The 21,529-nt window shown below is 24.6% G+C and overlaps 1 protein-coding gene across 4 annotated transcripts in view; it reads right to left on the bottom strand.

Annotated features, from left to right (window-relative positions):
• Window positions 1-21,529, bottom strand: part of LOC126895700 (syntaxin-binding protein 5) — an 84,367-nt gene that overhangs the window by 52,472 nt on the left and 10,366 nt on the right. For all 4 annotated transcript variants that reach the window (XM_050667872.1, XM_050667870.1, XM_050667871.1 and 1 more), the window contains exon 2: window positions 13,014-13,111. In XM_050667872.1, coding sequence (XP_050523829.1) covers window positions 13,014-13,111 — 98 coding nt within the window. The remainder of the gene's footprint in view (window positions 1-13,013; window positions 13,112-21,529) is intronic.

The following is a 21,529-nucleotide window of genomic DNA, read 5'->3' as shown; positions in this document are numbered from 1 at the left end:
TTTCTGTACATGAAAATTCTCAGCAGTCAATGGATCGTTTTTAATCAAGCTAAACAAATCAGCGCCGAAAGTTAAACAAAAAAAACTGTGAATTTTGAAATTAAAAAAAAAATCTCAAAATTTCGCTATCTTCAAAACTTGATTCAAAAAAAAAAATTTCTATATTTTAAAACTAATAGAACTTTTTTTAAAAATACTGATACAAATTAAATTTTAATGGGATACACTAGAGATAATAAGATTTCTTATGGTATGTTTTTTCTGAAAAATTAGGGAAGGGAAGGGTTTGAAAGTAACTACATACGCATATAAATTCTTTTTCAACCCCATTTTCGAAAGGTCTGAAAATGTCTAGCCTGTATCAAATTAAATCTTTTGAAGTATACTACAATATTTAAAACAAATGAGTCCCGGCGATTAAACTACCATATGAAATTGGCTGTAAAAGACAAAAATAACGTTATTTTACATTAATCAGATATTTAACAATTATTTAATAGCATAATAAAAATAGCAGCAACCACTCCTCACCTTTAGTTGTTAATTTAAATTGTTAATAACTTAGTAATACAGCTCAAAAATTGTCATCGATCAGTCATTTTCTTAATTCCATAATTATGTATGTTGCTATTTAAAAAAATTAAGTTGACACCCCTATATTACATAAAGGATGAACATAAAAATATTTTTTAACAAATAAATCATAAAAAAGTTATTATTTTAAAATTAATTGAGTGGTCAACGTTAAAAGAATCACGTTGTATACAAATTATGAAATTTAACAGATTCATATCGAAGCGTTTTTTTATCCCAATGATGTTAATCACTCACTGATATCATTTATGCTTGTCCTAACTATGTCGTGATTCCACTATGCTGAGTTTTTATCTAGTGAGATAAACTCTGATGGATAAACAATCCTTGGAATATTGTGGAAAACGGCAATGGACTTAACGAGTTCAAAATAGTCTTGAACCGTAAAAAAACATATCAAAACTTTTAAAGTACATTATTTAAACAACAATAAATAGAAAACGTATTAGAGAATAATAAGATAACAAAATAAATAACGAGTAACCAACTTCAACACGTTTCCAATTTTAAACCCACTAATTAATTTACACAAAATACATTTGTAAACAAATGTATTTTGTGTATAAATAATTAAAATACAATTTTCTGATTAGCTCAATGTTTCATTAAAAAAATATATAAAGGAAATTTTATTATCGAGATAAATATTATTTTTCTATGTATATATATCTGCTTATAAAATTAAAAATTACTATTTTAAAGTTAACATTTTTTGATTGAAAATACTAGTATGGCAGTAAATAGGTCTGTATATGATGACATACTAAGTCCTTAAATTTATGACATCACATGAGACAGTATGACAGCTATTATCTTCAAAATCGAAACATTTACTATTCTGAAATTTCAGTTTGTCATTGGGTTGTAAAACCCTTGAAAATGAATGAAATGTCGTTCATCATCGTACTTAGTAAAATAAAGCAGCGATGCCTTTGGTGACAATCTCTCGGGATTTATCCTCATCATATCTTACCAATTCTCATTGTCACCATTGTACGAATAACTTGCAACTTGTAAACCCTCCGGCAACTTCATCCATTGCCCGAATAACAAAAAAGTAAGTAATAAAATATTTATTAAGTAACACTGCTGGATGACACACAGTTTTCTTGACAGAAAATTAACAAAAAAAAAAAAAGTTTGAGCTGTGAAAAAAGAAAAATTGTTAAAGATTAATATGCAAAATTTTTACAGAAGAAAAATCTCAAAACACGCGACTAAAGAAACCGTACTACAATTGCGAAAAAAATTAATACTTTAATAAAAAATTAATAATTTTAATATATGTTAACACAAACTATTAAATACAAATGGCCTAAGAATAAAATAAGAAAAAATAAGAATTCAATAAAATACCTAATATACAGTTGGTATTAAACAAACTATTTATTTATAATATACGTTTATTAGATTAAATGATTAATTATTGTTTATTAACGAGATAGTTTCAAACTTATGTTCAATAATGAAAAAAATATATATTTGTTAGTTCGTCGTGTGGGAAACATATCGAAATCTCAATAGACAATTTAATCAGTTCAACTTTCATAACTGAAGTACTTATAATAAACAAAAACTAAGCATTTCACGACTAGGTTTATATATATCTTTATACGAATAACTTTACGGAAAGGAACAAAAACTATTCATAATGCTTTAGTCGTTTAGCCCACTTTTTTACCTCTCTCGAGAACAATATCCGTTTATGGAAAATTTATAATGATACATTATGCCGTATAAAATACGACATATGCACTATTTCTATAAAGTTGTACCTAAAACAATAACCAGAACACTGTTCTTAAGTGTTTTTTAGCATAAAATGATTTTTTTTGTCATTTATATTTTACTTGAAAACAATTAAGTATATAAAAATATATATTAGAATACATTTTTCAAAATACTACATTTATAACTATTCTAACTCGATTTCGATAATGACTTCTTTAACTTCTGACGTCGATGGAATTTAGAACCATCTTGAGAATAAAAGCCATTTGATAAAACCATTTTTTTTAAGTATATTTAATTCGTTTTTAATTAAAACACATTAGTATAAGCTCTTATACATAAATAAGAAATAAAGAAACATACAAAGCAACTTAATCATACTTAGTTATTAGATAAAAATTTTAATTAAATAAGTCAACAATACTATTTATAGTAAATAACAATAAATCAAAGTAACCATTTCACTAAGCAGTACTGTACACAAGTACGCCACTGCTTAGTAGAGTTCTAGAATTTTAACAAAACATCCCCCGAAAATAGTCAGCTATACACTGATAGGTATGAAGAACGAAGGCTCCACAGATCTTTTATAAACCTTAAGTGAAAACTCTACTCGAATTAAAATTATGTATACGATATTGTCATTGAATAATGATTAATTTTCAGTAAAGGATTGACAATAAAACAACAGCTTTTCTGATAAGATCGCTGTATTTACAATCCGTCTGTGGTTACTGCATTCGTATGATATTAAACAACATTAGATTTACAAATGAAAATATGAGAAAAATAAATTCTAAGACCAAAGTACTCTAAAAGTATTTGATATTATAACTATTACCTTAAATCATTAATATTGTTGGAAATTAATTCTTTTAAATTGAGCACAACCTTAGATTAGCCATATCAGAAATGGATCTAAAAAAGCTTAAAAGTTTTCATTTATCTTGAGTTAGCATCTAGTTTTATTCTTGTAATAAACATTTCTATTAAATATTTTATACTATAGACAAACATAGTCAAAATTCTTCAGATATAATTTATTGAAATAAATATTTATCAAATATAAAATAAGTGCTACGAAATTTAATTGAACTTTTTTATTTGAAGTAAATATTAAAAACTCAAAATGAGAGAAATTTTACACAAACTATTGTGATTTTAAAAACAAAACATATTAAATAATAAACTTAATTTAATAATTCCGACAAAGTAATTATTTATTTAAACCTTAAAAGTGATGAAACTTTTCCAAATTAATTATTTTAGAACAAGAAAATTCCTTTTACGCATTATAAGGAAATTTTGTTAATAACCATAATTTCCACTGTAACTATATAATGTACAATCGTTTGCGACGAAGATAAAGTAATCTAATTAAGCTGGCGGCTCTTGTTTATATATTGATAATTAAGACTTTAACGAAATTTCTATTAAAACAGTAATATGATCCGTTAGATAAGCAGTTAATTTGTAATTATGAAATCTAAAAATTACAAAATTGTTGTTAAACATCCATTTATCAATCTCATTTGAACTAATTCTTAAGAGATTAATTTTTCAGTAACTATACATACCTACTTCTCAATTATATTAGTATGACTGAGATTTAGTTATTTATACTGTGTTATGTGACTTAACAGGACAATAATAAAACTAGTATGACTTATGGTAGGTAGGATGCCTGTACTCGTAAAAGATAACAGAATTGTCTTGATTTTGTATTGGCTAATATACGAAAAGTCATAAAAAATCTTCATATAAACTTGAAAATACTAAGTTAATAGTGGAGTCACCAACACCCTGCGGATTCTTGGCTATAGAAACTTTAAATTATAGACACTAAAAATATATAGGTATAACCATATCATGAAAAATGCACCGCTAACCCCCATATCAAACTAAAAATGTTGGATCAAATCTCTGACCTGAATTTATTCTACTGTATACCTAACAGAACAAGGGATCATAAAAACTTCATATACACTATGACAATATTGGCCTCTATAGCTCATATCCTTATGTTTTATTTTATTACACAGCTGCTCAATTGCATGTTCTATCACACCCCATCACGTTTTAAGTTGTTTTTTTTTCTCTTTTGACACTGATTAATGAATATTATCATTTGATTTTTTTCTACTGTAACTTTCTATAACTTATTACGCCTTAAATGCATAACGAACATCAAACAGACATTTTACAACACATCGTCATTTTTAAACTGATAAAAAAATAAATAATAAATGATTTCATAGAAAACATGTCGTAAAAACCTACTTTACTGGAAAGTGATTAAGACGAAAAAATTTCAATTTCTAACAAGAATTAAATTTAACTATAAATGCTAGATGAATAGCATTATATATAAAGTTTNTAACAACACAACACCCTGCGGATTCTTGGCTATAGAAACTTTAAATTATAGACACTAAAAATATATAGGTATAACCATATCATGAAAAATGCACCGCTAACCCCCATATCAAACTAAAAATGTTGGATCAAATCTCTGACCTGAATTTATTCTACTGTATACCTAACAGAACAAGGGATCATAAAAACTTCATATACACTATGACAATATTGGCCTCTATAGCTCATATCCTTATGTTTTATTTTATTACACAGCTGCTCAATTGCATGTTCTATCACACCCCATCACGTTGTAAGTTGTTTTTTTTTCTCTTTTGACACTGATTAATGAATATTATCATTTGATTTTTTTTCTACTGTAACTTTCTATAACTTATTACGCCTTAAATGCATAACGAACATCAAACAGACATTTTACAACACATCGTCATTTTTAAACTGATAAAAAAATAAATAATAAATGATTTCATAGAAAACATGTCGTAAAAACCTACTTTACTGGAAAGTGATTAAGACGAAAAAATTTCAATTTCTAACAAGAATTAAATTTAACTATAAATGCTAGATGAATAGCATTATATATAAAGTTTTTACTACCAAACTTATATATCATAATTACACAGGAGCAACAATAACAACAATAAAGAAGCAACGCATATGCCTATAAGCCTAATAAAAACCCAAATTGGACTTAAGACTCGCTAGTCTACAATGTACTTAATCAAATATACTATTTCCAAAAATTTAATTTTTCTAAAATAATATGAAATAAATATTGAATTTATAATGAAAATATAAATTTTAGTCTTTAACCTTGCTAAATACACACTTTGGTTTACACTCTCGACACTTTAAACAATAAGGGCATTTATTATCTATTTTATATTTTTAATCATGTTTAACGTTCTATCTAAAAGCTAAAACTTGTCTCAGAGAGAACGGAAAAATCTACAGAGTCCAGCGGAAAGGAATCGAACTCCGGTACCTACTCACCGAGGCACACACATTACTGACAGAGCTAGGTAGGCCTAGTTACTGAACAACTTAGGATTTTACTATTACGTCATTTTTTTCAACTTTTACATGCAAAGGTCTAAGCGAATTAGAGTATATTATAGGGTTAATTCATAAAAACATGTATAAATTATTAAAAGTAGCGTGTAAGAAGTATTTACCTGTAAACGTCACGCTAGAAGTCATTCAAAAAAACAAGAATTAATGAAATATTTTAAATCAATAAATACATATTCTCTCAATACTCAGGTTCAGATAATAAAACGTTTTAATAAAAAAATGTCGAACCTCACTGAACTATAAGAAAATTTTTTTTATTTATAAGAGGAAAAATAATTTACAAAGCACTTTTGAAAACTAAACGACTTTATAAATTTCTAAAAGACAGAGTTGATTGATAAAAACAGATAGTTTTAAACGAACATTTATCAATTTTTGTACGCCTATTAATCTTAGACATCTTTTTTTAATATGAAAAAAAAATTATTTATACATTTCTTAGTATGTAAAATATTATAATTTATAAATAACAATATAATTTGGAGTTTCACATTTCACATTATAGTTAGGTTGATCATTGTATTTGGAAGATAATATAATGAATACATATGTGTACAGTGATTTTTTTAGAATTAGCCACTCCAATTTTTCTTAAAATAACAAATATGTCAAGAAAAAAATTTTAGTAACACATAATTCTTATATATAACAATTTATCAATTATTAAATATTTTTTAAATTCGATCCTTATACCTTATAAGAGTATCAACTTTATTATTTTTAATGGCAACTTATATATTTAACTGGCTTATAAAATAAAAATTAATCTAATTAATAAAATAACTGGTCGATAAGAACTTTTGACTCATTATTTCAAAAGTTATAACTATTTTAAAATATAGATGGAGGTGAGATGAATCATGTAAAGATATATAATTACTCAGTACTCTGCCGCACTCTTTCTCCACTCTATACTTAAAAATGTTAATAATTTTCTTGTTAACTGTGTTAATCAGTTATTACTAGTTCAAAAGTTGTTATCAACAAAATTCTATTTATATTCTTAATTAGATCATTTTTCTTTTTTAAACTAGTTAAATATGTATATTTATTTATAAAAATAAAGGTGATGCCCTAATAACGTATAAAAAATACCAAAAAATTATTTCTTAATGTTATTTTAAAGAAATTGAGCGGTTAATATTAAAACATAAATCTGTATATTTACACTATTTTTGTTTAAAATACAAACAGATTGTTGTCGCAACATTTGCAAATCGTTTTAAACTGACTAATGAAAACTTATAAAATTCGATAAGTAACATAGATGTGTTTTTATGCAATATCAACCTCCCATTCTAACCAAAAGAGACATATGTCCGGTAAAATTAATTAAAATTCTCTGGTTCAATTTTTTTTTTTTGAGGAAAAATGAACAATAGTTTTTGAAATACAAATTTAACAATATTGAATAGATGGCATTATTTTTTATGTCATGACAAAATAAAATTATAAAGTATTTCATCAATTAACTAAAATGAATACATGTTATTTCATGTTGGTTTTCAATTAACAATCAAGTTCTTGAAACATTTGAAATTTTATTTTAAAAATAACAATAATACTAAAATCAATACAACAAATTTAGAAGTACACAACGAGTAGATTCATCATAAACTTTTTTATTACTTCAATCAAACATGTATTCAGAATCTGTTTATTAAAACTGAATAAGTCTTTTAAAAAGTAACAAGTTAAATGGTTACAATTTTAAACAATTAATCATCGTTGAAATGTAGTTAAATGATTGATGATTCCCATAAAATAAAACTTAATAATTTACATCCTACAAACTCTAACAAGTCATAAGTTAATGAGAAAAATTACATAAACCTTTTTTAATATTCTTATCGCGTAATATTCTCTCTTATATTTGTAATACCTCAGGGTAGAGATATATTTAGTTAACATGGAAATTTATTTGAAGATTTATTGAAAAAAGATTAATGAATTTATTCAGATTATATTTTTTAAGTACTCAATTTGATTTATAAGAAACGTATTTAATATAACTTAATGTAACTCCCGATAGGATGAACCCAATCAAAAATAGACCTTGGTAATATGGTCTAAAATTGAATGATTTATATTCAAACAACGATTGTTTACGAAAATAGGTAAAAAATCAAATCACATAAATGCATGATTTTTTCATCATATATGGCTTAAAGTATATCTTCTTTTTTTTTTGTAAGGTATATGTTAAAGTATGATGTTTAAATTTAATTTAAATAAACATAATATTTCAAAGAAAAATATTTCCAATACTACAAAAATGTGTCCATACAATTTTTATCTTAAATAAGTAATCGGTATACATTTAAAGGGTAAATTTTCTAGAATTACATTCTTTTTATGTATACAGAATCATTAGAATTTAACTAACCAAAAGTTTTTTTAAATGAAATAAAAATAATATTGATAATTTATATATGTACACATAATATATATACCAACATAATAATATATACTTATTTAACAATGATATACTCTATGCAGAGAAAATCATTAATATAAAAAAGAACAACAGCTATTTGAATTAGTAATAAGGGTTACAATACATTTATTTTTGTCGACAATAAAATTATTATTGATGAAAATAATTAATCCTTGCGTGTTCAGATAAAAACATATTAAACGTGGTTCTTTTTTTAGAACTTCTTTAAACATTGACTTTTTAATCAAATTTTAGGTTATATAATAAATTTTATGTTCGCAGTAAATTAAATATTAACTAGAGGCTAGCGACATCCGGTTAAAATGTTTCCGGTGTATATTTTACCCAAGAAAACGGAAATTAAAACCAAATCAATCTCAGCGAAAATATTAGTGGATATTTATTCAACAGAGTTAGTTGAATTTCATTTGTGATAAATAAATTATACATATTGTAACACTAATAACAGCTTAGTCAATCGCATAAGTTAAACAATTATTAACATAAATGAATTATCTATAGAAGTAAAAACGGAATTAAAATATATCTACACACAATGCACAAATAAACCAATTTCACAGTGATATTTTAAAATACTTAAATAAACAAAATTTTCACTAACTTTACGGAAATAGACAACGACCAAATACACAACGATACACAAAATTATTATATGCTAAATGGATTCTCGATGAGAATAAGGAGTTCCTTCTAACCTAGTTTTTAAGTTTAGACCTTCAGAACTCGTAGCATTTCAAATCAGGGGTGAAAAACTTTTATTTTTTTGAATTACGTAAATTTCTTTAACGAGTAAATTTATATTTTGTGTATATATTTTTTTATATAATACATTTAATAACCATTTGATAAGGTACCGTGTTTTCCTCAGTTGTATATCACGTTATCAGCCTATATAGAAATGTATTGGAATCTTAATCATAAGTGTACGGTAATCTAGTAGTATGGTTTGTCTGTGCGATTTTTGGGTTGCGGTTTCTAATCCTGCAACGTGTCTATTTTTCCACATGATTTTAAGTATAATTTTGATGATCAGACGCATAAACTATAGTAGTTCTACTAACCTACTACCCCGAGATTAAGAGTCTCGTTGAGACGATTTCTCCGCCTCTAGGCACTTAAACATAAAAGTTGTCATCAACCAATTTATTGGTTGGATTATTTTCTTATTTGTAAGCAAATGAAACATGCATGTTTTTTATTTAAAAAAATTAAGATAATACAATTTTAAAGAGAAAAAAGAGATGATATAAATATATATATATTTTAATTGTAGTGGATCGAATACTAAAAACATCTGAAAAGATAAAATTATATTTTACTTTTTACTTACGAAAATATTGTAGGAGAACTTATCACTCTACATATTAAAAAAAATACATTAATGACTAAAATCGTTGGAGTTGTTAAATAGAATTTAATTTATGAAAAAATAACGTTATTAATCCCTGGTTTCAATTATCTATGAATTTTAATTAAAGCTACTTAATAAACAATTGAATAATCTTTAATCTCTTTCGATACTCGTTAATCATTAAGTGTAAAAAGACAAAATAACTATCCTCTCGCTTATTTTATTCGCTAATTATAAAATAATAATCTTTTTCCAAGTTTTTTGTAGCTGAAATTTCAATAAAGAAAGTAAATAGAATCAAATAACTTAAATTCATACAAGTGAGAATTATTTAAGAATAATTTTGAATAGACTTGCCAATTAAATATCTGTTGATATACTATATACAACGCTGGCTTTAAGCACAAATTAAATTTTTAAAGTTGCCTGTGTCGTCGCATATCTAAAGTCGGCATTAACTGTATATATTGTTGAACTGTATATTGTGTATCAGCATTATAATATATATTTTAAGTTATATTAAACTACAGTTTCTTTGTATTGTTAATGTATTCAAGGAAAGAAATCATAGAAGTAAAAATTATTTATAATCGTAGTAATTATTTCAAAGATTATACAATAAACTATTTATTATTAAAAATGGGAGGAAATTCAGTTATTTTTATTAGAATAGTTTTACTTTAAACTTTTTTATTTGAGTTATTAAATATTATAATCATCAGCTTGTAAGATAGCCATGATATTGATTGTTTATTATTAAATTATATTGTGTTACTTTCTTATCAAATAGAAAATTATGTTCAAAAAGTATAATGTCCTTAAAAAAAAACCCAGGAATAATCTGCTTATTAGAAATGAATTATACCAAGTAAAATAATCATTTATAATATGAAAATTGCATGAATATGTAATTATTAATATGCAACTATTACCATGAATACATCACGCAGCAATCAAGAGCAATTTAATTAAGTCAGTAGAAAGAAACACTCTACACCCAAAGAAAAACCTCAATCAAAATTGAAAGAGAAATTTTATCAAGGGTTTATGATAATGTTTTATTAATACGAACAAAATAACTATTCTTATAAATAATTATTGTTCAAGACAAGAAAAAAAAAATCATATTGATAAATATATCATTGATTCAATAGTAATGATATATTTATCAAATTGAACAATGAATTTATTATATAGATGGAGGTTTTTCTCTGGGTGTATATTACGATGTTTTTATACCATTTGATTAGTGAATCTTTTTCTATCCTTTAGACATCTATTAAAATCTATAATTGTTAATAATTAAATATAATTATGTAAAAATAAAAAAACAATAGAGCTGTTATTGCTATGTTAAAATCAATTCATTAGTTCTCTAGTAAAAATGTTCAACAAAATAAAAATTAATTAAAATGAAACCAAATGAATATCAATATACAAAGATTGAGCTCATAAAGAAATGATTATTTTATACGGCACTGAGTATAAATTCTAAGTAAGCTATGTTTCTCTAAAGGAACAAAATGATCATGTCTTTGACCTTAGTTTTAGATATCTTTCATGGTATTATTTAATGTAATAAAACATAATTTATCTTATTTTGTACGCCTAACCTTTTGAGTTAACTGCCATCATTCGATCTTATTTAATTTATTAAAAATTATGTTTCTCCGGAGGAAAAAAAGATAATATATATATATAGTGATCGCACAGATAGAAATAATAATCTGGCAAATGATTTTATAAAAGATTAATCTGTCAAATATTTGTTGACCCGGTTATTTGTTTATACCCTAATTAGTAAAAAACCAAAGTAATGCCATAGTCTGAATTTATATTCAATATTATTATTGAAATTATAAATATAATTATCTTATAGGAATTAACAAGTTATGGGAACAAGATCTACGGCGAGAATGCACGGGCTTAGCTGAATCGATTTGAGTCGGCGATGTATGTTTATTTAGTTATACACAAATGCAAATAGAGAAAACTGGGATAACAGCAGCGGGTACATAACAGCAAAAGCCGGCGCCGTCTAGTCCACCAAGGAACTTTTATTTATTTATTTAATACATAATATATTTTTCCTTTAAATAAATGGGTACAACACAAGAAAGTTTTTTTACGCCAAAATACTATTTATTACTTTTCCTATAGTAAAAAGAATGAAAATAGAAGCTGACGCCTACCGGATTAATAATAGTTATATTTTTCTTAGTTAACGTATAAAATATATACTCGGGACTGCACTCAGAACTAAATAAAAAATAAAAAAACTTTTTTGTTTTTGTACCGATACAATTGAAAGAATATTTAAGTGCTGTTTTAAAATTAAGTGAAAAATAATATGAAACAAAAACGGTTTAACAAAATCTAAATATTTGTGCGTTACTTTTATACGTAAACGATTATTATAATGGACTTTTCCATATTTATGAAGTATAATAATATTTAGAGATAAAATCTAAGTTCTAATGAGAAAATAACTACAATATAATTTTACATAGTTTAGGTAATTTAAAAATTCGTCGTGACACCGGTTGAAAAAATTGTTTTCGAATGGAAAATCACATTAAGCTGAGACTAGTCACACGCTCATCCCTTTCTCATCTTACTTCGTTTGAACTACGAAGCCGTTTCCCGTTTTCCATATAATACAAATGGATACTTGAACTCTCAAGTTGTTTTTCAGAAATTATAACAACGTTAAAACTATATAATTATATATAAAATTTTAATTGTTATTTATACGTTATTATTATACTATTATTCAATCGATACACGACTGAAACTTTCGGCTAAATAATGTTTTTCACAGTTCATCACAAAACAAACGTTATTTGTACACTCTTTGTCCGTTCAGTGTACAGAAACTCCAAACAACACTCTCTTAACCCACCCCGAAGTAGTACTATGCTGGCGGCAGTATGCTGTGTAATTATTACAGCATCACTATACATAAGTTGTTTGCGAAAACACATATATTATATTTAAGGAGCACAAGATATCCTGCGAACATTTCATTCTTGTTGTCGTGACATAATGATGTAGCCTAAGGGTGAACGTAAAGCATTTTGAGAACAAAGAAATAAAAGTAAGATATCGTGTAAAATATTTTGGATTATAAATGATTTCTTTAACACTCCAAAGACCAACTCAAAAATGATTAATGAAAAAATGAAATAATAATATAATACAATAATAAAAAACAGTACCAACAATAAAAATAAAAGCACATTCATTTTTTCTCAGCATTAAGCATAGAAATAAAAAAAAAAAGTTGATCGTCTGTAACAAATGGATTTCGTTTCATAAATTTTTGACACTTACCCGATGACACGTCACTTCTAAATTCTACATTATTTCTTTATCCACTGAAAAACACTAAAATATTTGTAAATATAATAAATTTGTCACAAAGGATACATTCGTAGGGACCCGTTCTTCGTGCCAATGGCCAATAACCGCTGAATAGGATCGAAGGCAAGAGCAGTTGGTTGGTATGGAAATCCATGGCGAAATGTCTGTAAATCAAAAATAACACATTCGATGTTTAATTGAACAAATATTTATATTTGCTAAAACGATAGTATCCAAAATTTATATTTTACTGAACACCCTGTATAAAACTATACACAATAATTTGTCACAATAATAATTAAAACAAAGAAACCATACATGACATGATAATACTTTATTTTCATANGAACACCCTGTATAAAACTATACACAATAATTTGTCACAATAATAATTAAAACAAAGAAACCATACATGACATGATAATACTTTATTTTCATACATTTGTTATTAAATTAGAGAAATTACTTTTAAAGATGTTTCCTTTTATAATAATGTCGTAATACGTATTGCCACGTAATACTAAAAAATAGTGATAGTTGAATTATTTTTAACACAATAATTCAAATGTGCTGAAAATCAAATAAGGTCTATTAAAATACTTAAGTTACATTTAAAGACATGAGAAATGCACAGCTAATAAGAGTCATAATTCAAATTTTTCTTCTTATCGATGTTAATTACATTCAAACAGTTGAACATCTACAAAAATAATCAAATCTTAAAAAAAAATTCTGATATTTGTTTTTAAACCTTTGATTGATTTTTTTTTTTTGTAGGATGCTCGTTAACCTATTTTAGCACTAAACAAAAATTTACTTAAGTCAATACTAAGTAATTCATAATTATCTTTAGCCTTCAAATTTCTAAATAAATAAATATACACCAGTTTTCTATTTAAAAGTATAAATTAAGAATGACAAATATATTTTAATTGAAAATTTTTATTTAAAATACAGAAAAGTAAACATAAAATCTAATATAAATCGCCCTGCAAAATATGTTTTAGTGTATACACCCGTTATGTCCCACGCAACGAATAACATCAACGAAAATTACTTTTAAATATTAAAGGCCTCAATAAGGTTATTATTATGATACATATGTGAAATTTGTTGAAAATACCGTAGAAAATTATTTGTAGACAAAAACTTATAGTAATAAAAGTTCAACAATCAAAAGTTTTTGTCTATCGCGCACTGCAATTATTTTAATACGTCATATGGAAAAACAACTATTTCACTTTGGTTTGAGAAATGCTATACCATTAAATTACTGGATCTCTTTTTGTTATTTAATTTTACTAAATTTATGGTAAAACTTTAATAAATATCAATGATTATGTGATAATTATCACATAATACAATTGTTGTTTCATAAAAAAATATAGCTTTAATGTAATAGTTTTTTTTTATTTAAACCATCAAATTATTTTTGCTTCTACATCATTTTTTTAAACATTAATTTTAGATAAAAGGTAGGTCATATTTTGAGTAATAAACAACTCGAAAATATTAAAAACTTTTTACTTTATTATGAACATTATAATATTAAAATTTATTGGCTTTTCGAGGACAAGCTAACAAGAGAGATAATCGGAATATGCGTATTCAGGCATTTTTTTTAAGTTTCATTAGTAATAAGTACTTGAAAACAGTGTCACTATAGTATAATGATAAAAAAAGCATACAAAGAAGTCATTCGGGAAAATTGTTCAAGAAGACACTTTATTAAAAGTAGTAATAGTTTTGTGTAACATAAAAAACCATTCGTGTGCTTCAACTATTACGCTATTTTCAAAACGTTCTAGTATTGCTGTAGGCCAAGAAAAATTGTAACAATAACAGTAATACAATAATAATCAATAATAAAAGGAGAATAGCCAAAAATGTATTTCTACTTCTAAAAACTGTAGTCACATTATCTCAGACTTTATACTTATTTTATTAATGGACAATTCAAAGTAGTTTTTAATGAATATGCAAAAGTGTTAAACTTTACTCACATTTCAGTTTTTAAGTAAATAATTATGAATAAAAAATATTATAATAATCATTCCAAAGTATCAGATTTCAGTGAAAATTAAATCGTTTTAAATAGCCTATCTTGAGTACCTTCATAAAACTGAAAAGGTAAAATAATATGCAAATCTAATATTTTATACCCAAAAACTATAAGAGTAAATATAATAACTATATCTTGAGATATTTATAACGAGGTACAAAAATAAAACACTTTAAATATATTAGTTCCGAATTTGAATTAATGAATATAAAAAATTAACTCATTAAATTTCATTAATTAAAAAATTATAGAAATCAATTTTCAAAAAAAAATAAAAATGATTAAACTAATAACAATATCATTTCAATAAATCAAACATAGCAAGTTAAATTAACTAATAAATTTACTAATAGTTATTATATGTAATTCAATATATGTATGTAATATTAATATGTAAAAACTGCACACTTTATAATTCGTGTTAACATTCTGTCTAGTACATTTTATAATTCTTAATGGTATGAATCAATATATAATAAAATAAATCTATAAAAATAAAGACCTATTTTTATCTAGACACTTTTGACATTATACAATACGTCAATAAGACTACAAAATACAAAATTATTCATAAATTTAATCTCAATTTTTATACTGAAAAAAATAATCGATTTCAATTTTTCAATAGTTTCATACACTTTTTAATTCGTAATATTTATTTACTAAAATATATCGTATATATTTATGTTATGTTAGGCAACAATGTAATTTAACATTTCCTTACAAAACAATTTAATTATATACTGAACCAGTTTATGATTAATTTTACGCAGTTGATTTCATCAAACATAAAATATACTAAAGTTGATGTTAACAAATGTACATATTTGTATATCATATATAATAATAAATAATTCAAGCTAATAATTAAATCCTATCAGTATTAAAAAAAAATAAACAGAAAAAATTAAAGTTTCACTTAAAAAGTTTGCATACATTTGTTGTTTTTGTTAAAAAATAAAAGGATTTTATAAGAAGAAATGGTTGAACTACTGTCAGCGCAACGACGTTGAATTCTCTTCCTAGTAGTTTTAGAACACAAGGAGTTGATCTATGGCCAGAAATAGCCCATTGTCCTAAAGAGGAAAAAGGAAATAGGGAGGAGCAATAAAAGCTACACGCATACAACAATCCAAGTCATTTTGTCCTGAAACGTTGTGTTTTTTCATCGCAAACTTAATAATAAATCGAAAGCCATTCAACCGAATAGCTTGAAGATACCAAACTAACCCGTTTGACCATACTAAGAGATTTGAAAGAAATGATTCGATCAGCAAACTTTGCACAATATATTACACCTTCACTTATATGGTAAATCACCCAATACTTACGCCAAAACCCATTAGAGTCAGTCGTATGAACAGCGGTCTGATAAGACTTGACAAAAACGGCTTAACTAAAATGAATATATCTGTGCATAATTTGAAAATAATTGCGCAATCATTTGAAAAACATCAGTAACGATTAGAAATGTAAGTTTTGCAGGACTATTTTACCATTAGATCATTTGATCTAATTATACATATTTGTGAAATGTATCAAATTATTAAAAACCGTGTAATATTTAAATTGAACTACAAAACCTTCCTAAAAAAAAAGCACGCCGTCCAAATCAATAAGGTTCTATGAAATTAATAAGTTATTCGTTTTATTGATTTGAGTATCTCTGACAAAATAACAAAAAAAACATTTCTATAATTTTAAATAACAAATATTAATATTATTATGTAGTTTCACACTATTCTTAACGAAAATATAAATACCATATTATGTGTACATTAGAAATAAATTGATAAATATTAGTAATATTTTCTTTTTGTATTTTAGTTTTTATTAATAGACAAAAAAAAACTATTAATAGTAATGTTTTATTTTTAATTTTTTAAGATCACAGAAATTTCATATCCTTTGTATTTTTGTAAATTCTGCTACAAAAGTTATGTTTTATACTTTACAAGTAAGAAGTTGGTAAAGGTAAATGAATATTATTTTTTAAACAAAACATTTTTTTAAGCTACTTTAAGTCCATCTACTTTTTGTTCCAACTCATTTTAATTACGTACATCAAACTTTTCTCTAAAACGCGCTCTGTATATAGCATAAAGGTATATCCACAGATTTTATCGCAAAAACGAAACGAAAAAAAATGTTGATGTCATTTTAAAGCATATACAATATCAGTTCACAAATGTAATGTAAACTATTTATTTGGATTAAAAATAATAACAAAGGAAGAAACAAATGAAATCTACAAAAAAAAACAGTCGTTTTTCAGTTGGGTTGTATTTTGGTGATCTGGTTAAGAAGTGTTGAGTAAATACAGCTATTCAAAAAAGAAAAATACGAAAAAAAAAGATTTTGAAAAGAGTTTTTCCCTGAGTTACCGCATTTGTCACTACAACCACATCAATCACAAGGTGACATATAGTTGGCCTAAATGGTTTGATGAATTAGTTATCTAAAAAGCCACAGCATGATACAATTCAAACATATTACATGGTAATGATATGTTAGAAATAAATCCTCTTTATCACGACTCTACCTATTGATCTACTTTAAGCATCTATTTTATAAACGTTTTAGAAAAATAATAGAACGAATTTCTTTTTATCTATTAATTTTAACACTCGTTGTTTAAACTTAACTTTAATAACTAACAAACGTATACATAGGCTGAAAGTGTTTTTAAGTAAAAAATTCTACTTAACTCCAAATAACCTTTCTCTAAATTTATTTTCATAAATATTCTAAGTAAATTTATTTTTCAAAATCGAGTTGTTTTTTCAATGGAATAATACTCTTCTAATAAATAGTTATATAAAAGAACATAATTTTGTTGTTTTAAAATTACGGTTAAATTATTATTTAGGATTATACTATGAAAATTTTTATCAAGCAATTAATTTTTACTTGAATTAAACACTGTTAATCATTTATATATAAATAAGAAATAAATATTTATATTTATACATTTAAAAATTAAGACGATTTCAAACAAAAAATTATTCTTCAACTATGTTTATCTTCAGTGAATTATTCAAATTGTGCTGCTTAATTTTTTTTATCAACTGACAAACATAATTTTATTTTTCATAAAACATTGACTAGTGATTATATCATAAAATTAAATAATCAGTGTCCCGTGAAATGTAGAATTTAATGAAAAAATACACAACGTTTCTCAGTCTCTCGAGTATCAATTTCGGATCCAATTTCTGTGGAAAAACTAAAATGTTAGTAAAACACTAAAGTTCAATTGATTTTATTATAAAATGAATTCTCAACCCTATGTTCATTTCCATTTTCGTGATTTTTCTCTCTTTTTTTACAAGCTATGAAAATAATACTCTAGGGAATTCAATACATATTTGATTGATGTGCAACCGTTTAGAAATTGTCTTTGCTCCAATGCACTCATATTATATATAATTCTTTGAACGTGTCCTATAGTTTGTATAGAATAATTTTTACCACGTACTTAAATGCTAAAAAATTTATTAAAAGTCACACAAAAATTTGTCAATTAATATCTCTAAAAAAATATTTACCTCTATACAATCACACTTTTTTTTTTAAAATTTAAATCAATTTTCCTTATAAGTAAAATTGAATATACACATTAAAAAAAATCGTTCTCAAATAAAACTAGACCCAACACTCCTTCAAAATATTTAAATATTATATAATTATCACATCGGTTACATTATATTTGGTTTGAATTGTTTAAATTAAATTTAACTGGTATCAAAATTGGGTTAACCTTTTTCCATCATTTATGGTCCATATTAAAAACAGCTTAAAAATTCATAAATATTAAAAGATTCAAGTTGAAACGCTTGTCAAGTCGAGTTGGAATGTAGACCTTCATAAATTTTAACAATTTTGTTGTATTAAATTATTTATAATTATAATAAAATTAATTAAAATATATGATATTAAAAAAGATTATTAAAATACTACAATATTATTAATTCAGAATAAATATATGATTTATAAATGACCAAATAAATATTAAATAATAATTATTATTAGCATAATGTACTGAATGATACATGATATAAAAATAAAAATTTATTTATTAATCATTGAGAATCGTTAAACGCACTGTCACAAACTATATGAAATTTATATAATAATATATTCACATATTCTGTGGTATATTTAATCCAAACGTTTCTAGCACCGTCTAATTATTTATAGTTGAATAATTAATGAAGTGAAATGTATTTAAAAATACTGAAAAGAAGCTAACTTACTAAGGTTTAAAATTACTATATTATTTACATTTTTTAATTTTACTTGTATCTATTTTTTTTCTTACTATTTCTAAAATGTACTTTTTATCAGAGTATAAAAAAATAAATAAAAGTTAAATAAATAGTTAAAGTATTTAAAGTGCATATTTATTATTATATTGATAATATTTATAAAACTTAATGTATCTATAACAAAGTATATCTGTGCATACTAATTGTAGAAGTCTGGTTTTTATGATATGTGTCAACTTTGAAGCTTTGTAATGGTTAAATTATAAAAAATAGAGTTCTGACACTCTTCACTGCATTTCTACTAGTTAATCTATCTGATTCTAACACGATCATAGAAATCAAATTGTCTTCTTTAGTTTTAAAAACACAAAACGGTAGCACAGTGGGGTCGCGGCATAGTAGAGACATTGCATAGTAGGGTCCAGTATAGATTTAATCTGACAGTGATTAAAATCACTATCATAAGAAACGCTTCGATGCAAATCTGNAGCAAAGACAAAATTTTATAAAAATTTAGTATTTTTTTAATTATTCAACTTAACAAACTTCTTTTTAATTTATTTTTATTAACTGCTCAACAAACTCTATCTAATGAACTATCTTTCAATCCTAATTGTTAATTTACTAACAACTTTATATTTTACAATTTTAATTATTTAAAAAATAGTTAAATGAAGTTAAGTAGTTGAGTTGATTATTCTCTGCAGTGGTGTTTTTTGATCCTTTTTTTATAATCTTTTAATTGAATTCAAAAATAAAAAAAAAAATACGTCTGTAAATTTTTACTTTCTCGGCTTTTAAAATCAAGATAGTATGGTAATTGAAATGAAAAAAGTTCAATTTATTATTAATAATTAGATGATTAATCAAATTGGCTTTAGTATAAAATATTAATCAAAATAATCCAATATGTTAAAACAGCATAATAATTTGAATACATAAAAACATCGTCGTGGTCATCTTGAAAAATATTATTTTATTTAAATATCGATAACAATCACATTAAATGTTTTTTTTATTAATATGCGACTTTTTATTAACTTTTTTTTTGAAAGGAAGAAAAATGTTTAAACGGAAAAATGTATTTATTTTAATTATTAACAATTTTTTAATGATGAACAGTATTTGGTCTATTTTTAAGAAAAAAATGTATAAAAGCGAGATTAACTTTTACTAAATAAAAAATATTTCTATCGTAGATTAAAAAGGTTATATTTAAAAATATCCTATGGAAAAGAATAACTCAACACATTTTATTTAATAAACAATAATGATAATATAGTGCTAAATGTACTTGCTTTAAAAGAATTATCTATAAAACATATTTTCTATAGGACTGATAAAAACTAGAAATTGAAATTAAAGATGCAACATTTATGATTAAACAGTAAAAACAATGTAAAGTAATATATATATATTTTTTTTTAAGATGAAAGAAATCTTGTAAAATAAAATTCTATAATTATCGAATAAATATTTAATATTAATCAAAAACTTCTTAAGTTGTTGCAATATCAATTTAATTTGAATTAATTGTAAGTTTAATTTGCTTTAATACTAGATACAAATTCAAAGATGAAACAACTTCCAAGGAAAGTGGTCCACGTGACTTTTAGTTTAGTGTCACTCTTGCCGAAAAACCTTTGAACCTCTTGTTTGGACCTCAGCCAATGAACCACACAAACTTTTAGTTGAAAATTAGATGAAAAGGAACATTCGCACACAAGGTCCTAAGAGAGACTGGATACGATCCAACGATATTTATTGTCGCCCTTTACAATTACAATATAAGGTTGTAGACTGGATTTTTTTTTCAGATAATTTAAATTTAAATAAATCATATATTAACTAAACTTAACGATATCTCATTCGTAAATATTTGTAGGAGTACTAAGTGTTAACATAATTATTACGACATTAGGTATGATTGGTCCGTAAAATACATAAAGACCAAAAAATTATAAAGACCTATACGACCAGAAATCTATGAAAATACACAAAAATGTCAATAATATTATAATCTCTTTAGCGCTGAACTATAACAATAAATTAACAACTAATGTAAATGTTCGACTATGAAAGACGCAATTGTTACTATTATAAAACTTGTTTTAAATAAAATTTAACAACAATTTATACAACGTTAAGAAATACAATTTCATGATTAAAATCACTGGGAAAATTTAGAAAAGATTTTTATAAGAACGAAGGGTTTTGATATATTTAGTAAAAGTCATTAGCTATGTTTACAT

The sequence above is a fragment of the Daktulosphaira vitifoliae genome, unplaced genomic scaffold (genome assembly GCF_025091365.1).
Source record: "Daktulosphaira vitifoliae isolate Bord-2020 unplaced genomic scaffold, ASM2509136v1 Scaffold_1, whole genome shotgun sequence".
In the NCBI taxonomy this organism is placed as follows: domain Eukaryota; kingdom Metazoa; phylum Arthropoda; class Insecta; order Hemiptera; family Phylloxeridae; genus Daktulosphaira; species Daktulosphaira vitifoliae.
This window is presented reverse-complemented; position numbering and strand designations above follow the sequence as displayed.